Consider the following 12,657-nt stretch of genomic DNA (forward strand, 5'->3'; position numbering starts at 1 on the left):
ATGTAGTTTTCTGTGGTTAAACTGAACCAAAAATTCATATTTCTCCAATCATTTCTTCTAGAACTTGGAATATGTTATTTATAAGAAAATAATCTGCAACAAAATTACAGTATTGATAATAATGTTGACAACTGAAAAGAATATGACAACAAAATGAAAACACGTAAGGGTTTTTATTATGGTAGCATTTTAAAATTAGATTTAATAAAGAAGGATGAAGGAAGCAGATGTGTGTATGTGTGTGTATGTGAGATTATGTGCTAAAAAATGAGGTTCTGGTCACTTACAAAGCCTCTAAAGATTGAGACTCTAAGATTTTTTAAAGTATGCCTAATTTCACATTAAAACAAATAAAATAGTCACTGGCAAGCTAAAATACTACTATTCATTAAGGGAAAGAACATGTTTCTTACTCTGTGATACAACTACTGACAGTTTTATGTTAATCTAGCTAATCTGGAGGTCTAAAGAATATAAGAATATATTTGAAATAAAATACAAAGAGCTACTAAAGAATGAAAACAAAAGCACAATCTCTGAAACAGAAGAAAAAAAATATGATGAAAAAGATTTGCTTGCTTTTGAATATGGTACGAGCAGCCTGAGTTTGAATGAGGCATTCATTTCACATAAACATTTAAGTAGTACTTGTACATGTATACCTACTGTATCTCCCTTAAATTATGTTGATCTTACTATCTCCAGAGCACAGGATTAAAACTGCTTAGAAACTGTATAGCGATTGATAACAAAGAAAAACCTTTTTCTCTGTAAAGCACCAGTGTCTGGGTTTCCAAGCCTGAATGCTAGTAACTCTCTAAGAAGAACTACATGCTTGGCAGTCACCCTGTGACAATGGGAAGATAAGAATCAGAGGGAAAACCCTATTGCAGGGACAGATGTGAAGCCTTAGAAAACTTCTTTTGTTGATATGATAGAAGAAACTGCAGAACCATTTAGGGGATAGTTGGTCACTTCTCTCTTTTGTACTGTGATTCTTTCCATCGTTCTTAGGAGTTTGCTTCCAGATAAGCCACCTGTAGGCTGTGGACTCCAACAACAAAGCTTAATAAACCTAAGCAAGTAAACTCAGCACTGAAATACACAACCTTCCAGGAAGTGCTAGGAGAATAAAAAATAAGACTAAGTTGCAGATGCAAGCACATTTGTTCAATTCATTGAGCAACTGGGAAGAAAGAATCTCCTTAGGAGTGATTTCTCTGAAAAAGTAACCAAATTTCATAGTCATTGGCATGCTAAAGTGCTACTAGTCGTTAAGGGGAAGAGCATGTATAGTGGCATTTAGTGCTAGTAATCTTTTGATGGACAAAAATCAATGATTATAGAGGAGCCACAGAGTGGGAAGCACTCAGTATATTTTAACAGGCATGAAAAAATCTATTGAAAACCAAGAGCACAGAGGGGAAAATAAGCATTCCTTCTATGAGCTTAAATAAATATCCAGCCACCTGATACTGTTCCTTGCTAGTGTACCCAAGGTAGTAAGGACAACAGGATGAGGCTGATAAACTGAAAATAGAGCACACTTTGGTCTTCAAAAGCTCTCTATATCTCATTCTGAATGAGTATTTTTGTTATGATTTTGGTGATTATAAATTTATATTTTAACAATTGAAAGTGAAAGTGTTAGTCACTCAGTCGTTTCAAACTCTTTGCGACCCCATGGACTGTAGCCTGCCAGACTCCCCTGTCCATGGAATTCTCCAGGCAAGAATACTGGAGTGGGTTGCCATTTCCTACTCCAGCAGATCCTGTCCCAGGGATCAAAACAGGGCCCACACGGCTGGTGGATTATTTATCATCTGAGCCATGAGGGAAGCCATTTTACAATTTTATGTTCATTTATGCTCATCTATGAAATCATCATAGATAAAAATGTGATCCTAAGGTTGATACTTTAAAATTCCATTTGTAATGATAAATACAAGAAGCAAGGGAATTTTAACAACCACTGAATTTGAAATTCTAAAACCAGAGAGATAATATGAGGAATATTCAGGAGATGGCATGAGTAGACTCAAGTTGTAGGTCTAGCCTCCTCCTGCAGAAGAGGCTACATAATTTCCAAATTATACAGTATCATATAATTAAAAACCAAAAAAAAAGTAATTACATATTTAAAAATTGTTTAGAGCTTCTGAAAATGAACACTTTCCATGAGATAACTATATTCTATACCTATACAGTGTATTGGGCATAGATTATGTTGTTGAAGAGGTGTAAAAACTATTTGTAAACAAGATGCTTAATCTCAATTCTAAGGAGAAAAAGTGAGTTAAGCTCCATTAATCTTGATTGCCTAGAAAGATCTGAGATGATGGTTTTAAGAAGCTGAAAGAAAACTGAGTGCTAAATTAGGAAAGGAGAGAAATGAGAACATCAAGGCATCCAAGCAAGAGTAATCTAAATCTTGGTCCCTGAGGAAAGGTCTAGATGTCTGGGGACACACCTATAATGGTATCATGGTACTTTAGCATATGTGGGATTTCTGGATGAGAAACATTCTTTAGGTGAACAATTCTCAGTCAAGATACTATTTTGGTCATAAACTATAGCTGTTAGACTTTTCCAAGCTGGGACACTAGAGATTTCATTTTACAGGATTGGTTGTTCAAGTAGGCTACAGATTGGTTGAAAAAATTACTGTTCTATTTTCTAGCTCTGTGGTCTTGAGTAGGTTACTTGGACAATCTGAATACCAGTTTTCCCACCTGTGAAAGAGTATGGATAATGGTGTCTCACAAAAAAGGTTATTATGACAATTAAATGAGTAAATCTAAGAGCAGTGCTTTGAACATTGTCAAGCACCTAGCAAGCATGCCAAAGATGTGTGCTATTAATTTTTGGTAATGAACCATATTCATATGGCAGTATTTAATGAAGCTGAGAAGCATACAAAAAACTGGCCTCAGTCATTATGGTCTTCTTTGAATTCTGCAACTTTTTCAAGATCTTTCTTGCTTCAGGGCCTTGCATATGTTGTTTTGTCTGCTGAGAATACTCCTTCGCCCTCCCTGTACTTTGATAATTTCTTCTCAAACTTCAGCTCTCTATCCTTCTGCAGTGAAGTCTAACCTGATTGATCCTTCCACACCTGATCCTTGGTGTCACTCTTGATCATTCTGTAAAAGGCAGCATGCCATGTATCTTTCTTTCATAACTAGTCACAAGGGGGTATTTCTCTGCGTGTGTGCGTGTATGTGTGTTTAGTTCTCCTTATGAATTCTACCATTTTCTAAGTTTCATAAAGGCAGAGACCATGTCTATTTTGTCCATTAAACACAGTGGTTAGCATAAACCCTAGTATATCATTATCATTAAGTACATATTTGTTAAATACAAAAAGAATGATAAAAAGTAAAGTAAATAAAATCTAAGAGAAATGGAGCTAATTATGATAAGCATATTGATAAGGTCAAATTTTAGAATACTTCACTGTTTTTTTTTTTTGACACATAATAAAAATGTCAAACAAGAAGCATTAAATGAACTTCTCTTTGTGAAGATATCATTATTTACAACATAGCCAGAATCTCCTCTGAGATTTTTGAAGAAAGAAAGGGAAAAAATAACCATAGAATAAATCAAATGATCATACTTCTTTATAAAATATAAGTTAAGTATCAATAAATTATATCAAGCTGGCTTATAAAAATAAGGGAAATAATCTCTTTAAATCTTTTTCCTAATTATGGCTACTCTGTGATCAGACTGTTCAGAAAAAGATTTTTCAACTAAGTGATATAAAATAATAAAATACCTTTTCTTTTTAAGAAAATCACAATCACTTTGAAACTAACACAGTGACATAGTCTAAAATATAAAAGTGACCTATTTATTAATATATAAGCTTAAAGTCCTTGGAAGGAAAGTTATGACCAACCTAGATAGCATATTCAAAAGCAGACACGTTACTTTGCCAACAAAGGTCCATCTAGTCAAGGCTATGGTTTTTCCAGTGGTCATGTATGGATGTGAGAGTTGGACTGTGAAGAAAGCTGAGTGCCAAAGAATTGATGCTTTTAAACTGTGGTATTGGAGAAGATTCTTGAGAGTCCCTTGGACTGCAAGGAGATCCAACCAGTCCATTCTGAAGGAGATCAGCCCTGGGATTTCTTTGGAAGGAATGACACTAAAGCTGAAATTCCAGTACTATGGCCACTTCATGCGAAGAGTTGCTTCATTAGAAAATACCGTGATGCTGGGAGGGATTGGGGGCAGGAGGAGAGGGGGACGACAGAGGATGAGATGGCTGGATGGCATCACTGACTCGATGGACGTGAGTCTGAGTGAACTCTGGGAGTTGGTGATGGACAGGGAGGCCTGGCGTGCTGCGATTCATGGGGTCGCAAAGAGTCGGACACAACTGAGCGACTGAACTGAACTGAACTGAACTGAAGCTTAGAGTATATTTCAGAATTGATTATACATGTTGGTTATATGGAGTAATGATCTGAGGAATATGTCTCAAACATCATTAAAGATCAGAAAAACAAAATGTCCAAGATCCAAAGCCCGATAGTTTTTAAAAAGTTTTCTCTGGCTCTGATATTAAGATTTAATACCAATTGTTTATGAACAAATATAAAATTGTTTATTAGTGAGAAAAATATTTGAATACTTCTTACAAAATAACTCTTGAGTAATTAAGCAAAACAGAAATTGTATGGGTAGTCTAATCACCTGCTTTGTTTGGACAGGAAGTTTGCAATAACCTGCACACTTGAAAAAATATTTAAATACAGTCATTTGAAAAGTATTTATTCTCTCTAATTTTCTGCTTAATTAAATACCAATTTTTTAAATTTAATTTGACAAATACTTACTGAGTGTCTGCTATGCCCCAGGCACTTTTCTCTGACACTGAGATCTAAAAAGTGTAAAATTTGATTTCTGGCCTTGTATAGATTCATACCAAATAGAGGTCAGATAAACACAAAATTTCTAACATAAAAAAAGTAATGTATGGTAAGTAAAATGATAAAAGTATTATGATACACATGTACACTTCCCTGCCTGCCCCAAACATACACAACTGAATGGAAAGATCAAAGAGTTTCACAGAGTGCATGCAAACTGAGATGGGTCTGGAAGGATGAAAAACTTTTCACGGGAGAACATAATGAAGTGGGCAAAGATTTGAAGCCATAAAATAAGTGATGCATTTGAGAGTTTGGCTGTATCAGGGAGAACTGAGAAAGTAGTACAGGGGGTACTTGCCGAAGACAAATGCCCTTGTCCAGCACACTTTATTTTGCGAGCATTGTAGAGGCATATATGGTATAAAAACAAGAGACTTAGTCAGATCCTAATTCTCAAAGGAGTGGTCAGTGATGTTTGGAGAAATAGTGCACACATGAAATAATTCAAGAATAGTATAGTGTTAAACTTAAATATGAAGTACTGACAAGCTCTATATTTCAGGAATGGAGAGAAATATATTGCAAACAAAGGGAACAGGGCTAACACAATCACAGTAGTGAGCTAACTGGTTACCCCAGATCAGTTAAAATACAGGATTACTGAAAGGGAGAAATGGGAAATGAAGATAGAAAGATGAGAGAAGACTATAAAAGGCTTTGAATAACAGGGTCAAGATTTGGGGACCTTTTTAATGTCCAATATGGACTGAAACAAGAATGTGTCTGCAATAAAGAGAGATGGATTCAATCCCTGGGTTGGGAAGATTCCCTCGAGGAGGATATGGCAACCTGCCCCAGTATTCTTGCTGGAAAAATCCTCTGTACAAAGGTCCATGGGGTTGCGGAGAGTCAGGCACAACTGAAGCGACTGAGCATAGCACAGCAGCAGGGACTCACTAAAGACTTATGAGCAGAGAAGCAGGGAATGACAGAGTTAGATCTGCACAGTGGACAGTGAAGTATATTATAAAGGGGAAAGGTTGTCAGCAGGAGGAAGTTACACATTGCTGTAATTGTTCCAGCAGCAGGTTATGAGATCCAGAACATACTGGCAGAAAAAGAACGTAGTAGTGTCCTGTGAGAGCCAGCTTTGAAAAGAGAAGGGGATACAAAATTAAGTTAAAGGGGACCAGAGAAGTTTGGATATAGTGGAGCAAGTATTCACTGAAGTTCTTAGCAAAGGAGTTATTAAAAAACACCTCATGAACTTCTATCACCATCATTTCAGGATCACTACCTTGCTTCATTATCAAGAGTCTTTAACCCAAGCTGTTTTGTTTGGACATGTTTTGATCTAACATCTTGTATTGCTACTAAAAGGACAAGATTATGAATCCCTCCTGGCTTGATGTTCTGCCATAAATCAAACTTAGAAATCATGTAAATGCTAAAATTATGTGGAGGTTTGCTTTGGACATTAATCTCACATTCTTACTGGCTACCTGGGGAACAAGAGGAATCAACATCGATAAACTTATTCTGTAGGTGAAAGTACTTACTAAATTATATAAAAGTTCCTTGCTTGTCCTAAAATTAAAATTCTTTATTTGCAAATGGCATAGTAGGCATACATGAATATTACTGTGATTTAATTAAAACATATAATTGCAAGAGGGGTAAAAATATCTAGCTTATCAGTATTCATTTAATTCTGTTGGTGGTGAAAATATTTCTGACTTAAAACAGCACTTGTCATTTGATTTCATTAGGGAGATTAGTAAAGTAAAAGTGATTTGCCATGATGAAAACAATTAAACTGAAAGCAAGGTTAAAACATAATTATAACAGAAAAAATTCTCAAAAATAAATGGCGTGACCTCTGAAATTCATTTGCAGGAAATGAAAGCAGAAGCAAAGTTCACATGCAGCTTCTCATGTAACTATATTTATACAATTGCTTGTCCATGTATTTTTCAAATCTTAACAATTCACAGTTTTTCAACAGCAACTAATTTTGTAGAAACATAAAGATTCCCAGTAATAGATAAAGCTGTATTATTAAGCAACATAAGCAGCCCATACATTAATATAATTTACATCATTAAAGGCTAACAAAATAAAACTGTGACTAAATTAACACTGACTCATCCATTATTAAATAACTCAGCAATTGTTAAATAACTGTAAAATATATTACATTCTGTTCATTACTACTCCAATTATAATGTCTTTTTCTATCCACTTCCATGTGTATTTGCATTTATCTAAAAAGAATGGAAAAACTAATACTTACCAAAATGGTGGTAACAATCAAAGAACGATTGGATAAGGAATCGGTGATGTTGGCTGGCTTTCCCTTTTGACTTTCTGTCATATTCAGGCCACTGGCTGGATCCCAAGTTCCAATCTATAAAATAGCATATGTACTTTGTAAATCATCCATCAGACACCTGGAGAGAGCACTGCAGAGAAAGTTAAGACTGCTAACACTTATTATTCACCTCTGCTACATTATCTGCTGTTGCTGAAGTAAAGGCTGCTTGTTTTAAGCATGATTCACTGCTTTGTGAAGTGTGTCCAGTGAAGTGTGACATTAAGGAACAAAATGAACCACTGCACTTCTACAGTCAGTGTGGGAGCTTAACTTTCCGTTCAAACTTTCATTCACCAAGATAAACCGCAGTTGATGATACCTAGATAGTTGGCTGGAAACCCATTAACAGCATATATCTTTTATAGTAATGGATCTATTTTATATTTTCATTACGATGGTTACATGCCATATTATATGGACAAAGCTAAAAGAGCAAGACCTGGGGATCCAGGATAAATTAATAGCTAAAGGCAACTTAAAAGGGGCATTTATTTGTATTCACAGCACCCCCGGTAAGGTGAAATCACACCCCAAACTACCTCTGGAAGTTTTAAAAATATACCTTTGAAGCTTTTAAAATACTCCAAAAAAGGAGATTACAGCAAAATCTCATCTGGATAACCTATTCTAATATTACTTGTATTCTGTTCAGTGTGTATTTTAACTATTAAGTTGTTGCAAAAGTAACTGTGGTTTTGGACCATGAATTTTAAATTATTATAACAGGTTCAAACACATCTTTAATAATCAAAATAGGAACCATTACAATCAACATATTTTTGCCAACAATATGTTGGTTTATTCCTGTAACATAAAAATCCATGCTTCAGAATTCTATGAATTTTTAGAAAGCACTTTCAACCTCCTGCTCATTGTGGAAGAAATTTCTCTGCAAAAAGTTGTTGAGATGCTTGAAGAAGTGGTAGTCAGTTGGCAAGATGCCTGGTGAATATGGTGGATGAGGCAAAACCTCATAGCCCAGTTCACTGAACTTTTGAAGCATTGATTATAAGATGTGCTGTCAGGCCTTGTGGAGAATAATCGGGCCCTTTCTGTTGACCAGTGCTGGCTGCAGGTGTTGTGGTTTTTGGTGCATTTCATCCGTCTGATGAGCATACTTCTCAGGTGTAACGGTTTCGCTGGGATTCAGAAAGCTGCAGTGGATCAGACTGGCAGCAAACCACTAAACAGTGACCATGACCTTTTTCTGATGCAAATTTGGCTTTGGGAAGTGCTTTGGAGCTTCTTCTCAATCCAGTCACTGAGCTGGTCATTGTGGGGTGTTGTATAAAATCCACTTTTTGCTGCACACCACAATCCGATCAAGAAATGGTTCAAGATAAGACAACATTTCAAAATGACTATTTTATTTTGGGGGGAGGCCAGCTCATGAGGCACCCATTTATCAAACTTTCCAATTTGCCTCAAATGCTGAATAACCATAGACTGGTCAAGGCTGAGTTCTTCTGCAACTTCTCATGTAGTTATAAGAAGATCAGCCTTCAGTGATTGCTCCCAGTTGATCACTGTCAACTTCTAATGGCCAGCCACTGCACTCCTCATCTTCAAGGCTCTTGTCTCCTTTGCAAATTTCTTGAGCCATCTCTGCACTGCAATACTGCACCTAATATTAATAATGCCCTCTGAAAGATTAAGCCAAATGCTGTGTTCCGATATATTATTCTCAGTGAACACAGTTTATAGAATGACCTCTGGAGATACATATAAGCGTAAGATACAACTGTATATGTAGACTGAGCGGTTTACATACAGGCACCTGCACTATTGCATGCCATGTAACAATAGTGACCACTAACAGAAAGCAGAAGCAAAGGAGACAGAGTCAGTGTTTTAGTCAGCATTAACTTTTCCTCACCCTCTCAAACCTGGGAGTCACCAGTAGTGAAATTTGTCTTTCTTATGTCCCTAGCCAGTTACCCAAACAAAGCTATAAATTATTAATTTATTTTAATATAAAATTTTGTACATAAAAAGCTTTCTCAATTACAGATGAACCCATCATAAGTTGAAAATATTGTTAAGTCAAAAATGCATTCAGTATACCAACCTACCAAACACCCTAGCTTAGCCCAGCCTATGTTAAACATGCTCAGAACACTTATATTAGCCTGCTGCTAAGTCACTTCAGTCGCGTCTGACTCTGTGCGATCCCATAGACAGCAGCCCACCAGGCTTCCCTGTCCCTGGGATTCTCCAGACAAGAACACTGGAGTGGGTTGCCACTTCCTTCTCCAATGCATGAAAGTGAAAAGTGAAAGTGAAGTCGCTCAGTCATGTCCAACCCTTAGCAACCCCATGGACTGCAGCCTACCAGGCTCCTCCATCCATGGGATTTTCCAGGCAAGAATACTGGAGTGGGGTACAGTTGGGCAAAATCATTTAACAGAAAACTTATTTTATATAAAGTGCTGAATATATCATGCAATTTATAGAATACGGTATTGAAAGTGAAAAACACACTGGTTGTATGTCCCACAGGATGGTTGTAATGGTACTGGTTGGTTACCCCAGTGATGGAGTGGCTGACTGGGAGCTGTGGCTCAATGAGCTGCCAGCATTACAAGAAATTGTCATACTACATATCACCTGCTCAGGAAAAACAGATTAAAATTCGAAGTATGGTCTCTACTGAATATGCATCACTTTTGCATTATCACCATTATAAAGCTGACAAATCAAAAGTTGAGAATTGCCTGTAAATTAAATTATTTTTAAAGCGACATTGATTTGAAAGTGAAAGTGAAAGTCACTCAGTCATGTCCAACTCTTTGTGACCCCATGGACTTCTACAGGCCAGAATACTGGAGTGGGTAGCCTTTCCCTTCTCCAGGGGATCTTCCCAACCCAGGAATCAAACCTAAGTCGTCCACATTGCAGGCAGATTCTTTACCAGATGAACCGCCTACCTAAATATGCTAACAAAGATCTCATTGGTTTAAATCCAAATTAAATGTTGTGATCTTTTCTATTTTCTTTACATTTTACTATATGTGCTCTTTTTGATCTCTCTATTTGCATAGCTTTATCTGTAACTTTTTAAGGTGTCTATCTTGCTTTAACTGTAGTAGTACAAATTAAATTACTTTAAGAATGTGACTACCTTGATGTCATAAAGAGACTAATTACAATTTCAATTCAATAATGAAAGGTTTTCAGGGGCTCGACGGGTCATATAAATGTGTGAAGTGAAAGGGCATAAGCCAGTAATAAGAATTTCTAGGCTAAAATGTGCACTTTTTAAATCTCAAAAACATCTCAAGGCAGAAAAGCAACGGGTCCACTAACCAAACCTGCTCTGCTGTGTGCCTTGGGCTGCACACCCAGAATAAGTACTTTTTTCAAATCTCTAGCAAGGCATCACCAGAGTTAGTAGAGGCCCTGCTGAGGACCTGGGTGGAGGACAGAAGAGATGTCAAACCTAGAATTCCTGCTGACCTGCGTAAATTGTTTCAAATCCTAAATCACTAAAAAAAAACAAACCCAAACAAAATTGCCCTGTTGGCTAAATAGACATCTGCAGACTGTATTTTGCAGTGACTGGCACTTTTCTGATCCTGATTAATACCTATTACACATTTGTCCCTTAGATTTAATTGTCTTTTTCTTTGCCCACTATTGGCTAAATAGTTAGATTTTTTCAGACATATAATTCTGTTAGCAAAGCACTGGCAGGCATCATTTGCCCAGTGTCATCTGCCTAATGACAAGCTTGACCACTAAGTTTTTCAACTTTCTAACCAAATCACCAATACAAAATATTGTCCATTTCACTTACTGTTATCTTCCAGGATTACACTTACAAAAAATAAGTTAGCTAAATGTTTACTCATCTAAACCTACTAATCTAGGTTCATTTTCGGTTGGTTGTTTTTCTAGCACTCTTTAAATGAAGAGGTTCTGGCTCATGAATCCATAATTACTTATAATCACAAATATTAGGTATCCTTCTTTATAAGTCTCAGGTTTCTACACAGAATATTAAAAAATTTCAGAAATTTCAGTGGCATGACAATTTAAATCAAATAAAATTTTGTATGATTCCCTGATTTTTAAGTCTCTTAGAACTGTATGACTCAAAAACTTCTATTGATTGAAGAAATTGCCACCAGTGGGGCTTTTTGTTTTGTTTTAATCACAAGAGCCATAGACTAAATCAAGACAATCTTTTCTCTTGAAATCTATTTTCAGAACCATAATTTTTTCATTATATTATTCAGTCAAGTCATTTAACATTATTTTCAGTTTCAAAATATAATAAAGATATCCAAGTACTCTTGACCTCAAAGAGTTATGTTAAATAGAGTGAGTCTATCGGTTGGTTTACTTGAATACTTCAAGTTTACAGTTATCTTCTTGGTATAGCAACCCTCTTGTACAATTTAAAATGTCACGGTTTGGATAAATCATAAGTTCACTTTACTTATAAGCATAAAATTAGATAAAAGTAATACAAAAGTACTTCAAAAATCACAAAGAACAATAGAAAATCATGGTATTACTCATTTTTCTGTTTCATGTTCTGAACAGTTTTTAAATTTGCTCTTCTTCATAAAAAGAATGCATATTCTTGATATCAAATTATGAAACATACAAATAGAAAGGAGAACATCAATTTAAACTTTGAAGCTAAGCACATACCCATGTCAATCATGGCTAATGAGTTAATATTTTCTTTACCTCTTTTATCTTCACATGTATTTTCCTTACATAATTTCCAACAGTCTTGTAGGTAATCTCCTAGACTCGGAAGGGTGTGTCAGATCACTAGGGTCCTATTACATCTCCACAACTTATCATTGGGGGACTGGGGCACATTACTTCTCTCCGACTCAATTTTCTCATCTATAAATGGGGAAATAACTTAGTCTGCCTCAAAGAGCTTGTGAGGATCAAGTGATAGACACTGTAATGTGTTCATAGTGAAGTCGCTCAGTCGTGTCTGACTCTTTGCAACCCCATGGACTATAGCCTGCCAGGCTCCTCTGTCCATGGGATTTTCCAGGCAAGAGTACTGGAGTGGGTTGCCATTTCCTTTGCTAGAGGATCTTGCCAACCCAGGGATTGAACCCGGGTCTCCCGCACTGTAGGCAGACACTTTACCGTCTGAGCTACCAGGGAAGTCCCAATGTGTTTGTAAGTGTGCTACAATTATTATAGAAATTAACATATCCTATTTTCATACTGTTATGAGTATTTTCTTCTGGCATTAAAAATTAATCACATTCAAAATTTTAATGATTATAAAACAGGAACATCATATAAACATATAACAGTTTACCTAAGGCTGCTGATGTTTGACAGAAAAACCACAAAATTCTGTAAAAAATCATCCTTCAATTAAAAAATAAATTAAAAAAATAAGGCTTTAGTGAAACAGTT

At 36.1% G+C, this 12,657-nt stretch overlaps 1 protein-coding gene across 2 annotated transcripts in view; it reads right to left on the reverse strand.

The window, feature by feature from the left end:
• Window positions 1-12,657, reverse strand: part of GRIK2 (glutamate ionotropic receptor kainate type subunit 2) — a 723,766-nt gene that overhangs the window by 238,770 nt on the left and 472,339 nt on the right. For both annotated transcript variants that reach the window (XM_068985543.1, XM_068985544.1), the window contains exon 9: window positions 7,177-7,290. In XM_068985543.1, coding sequence (XP_068841644.1) covers window positions 7,177-7,290 — 114 coding nt within the window. The remainder of the gene's footprint in view (window positions 1-7,176; window positions 7,291-12,657) is intronic.

The sequence above is a fragment of the Capricornis sumatraensis genome, chromosome 13 (assembly GCF_032405125.1).
Source record: "Capricornis sumatraensis isolate serow.1 chromosome 13, serow.2, whole genome shotgun sequence".
NCBI lineage: Eukaryota > Metazoa > Chordata > Mammalia > Artiodactyla > Bovidae > Capricornis > Capricornis sumatraensis.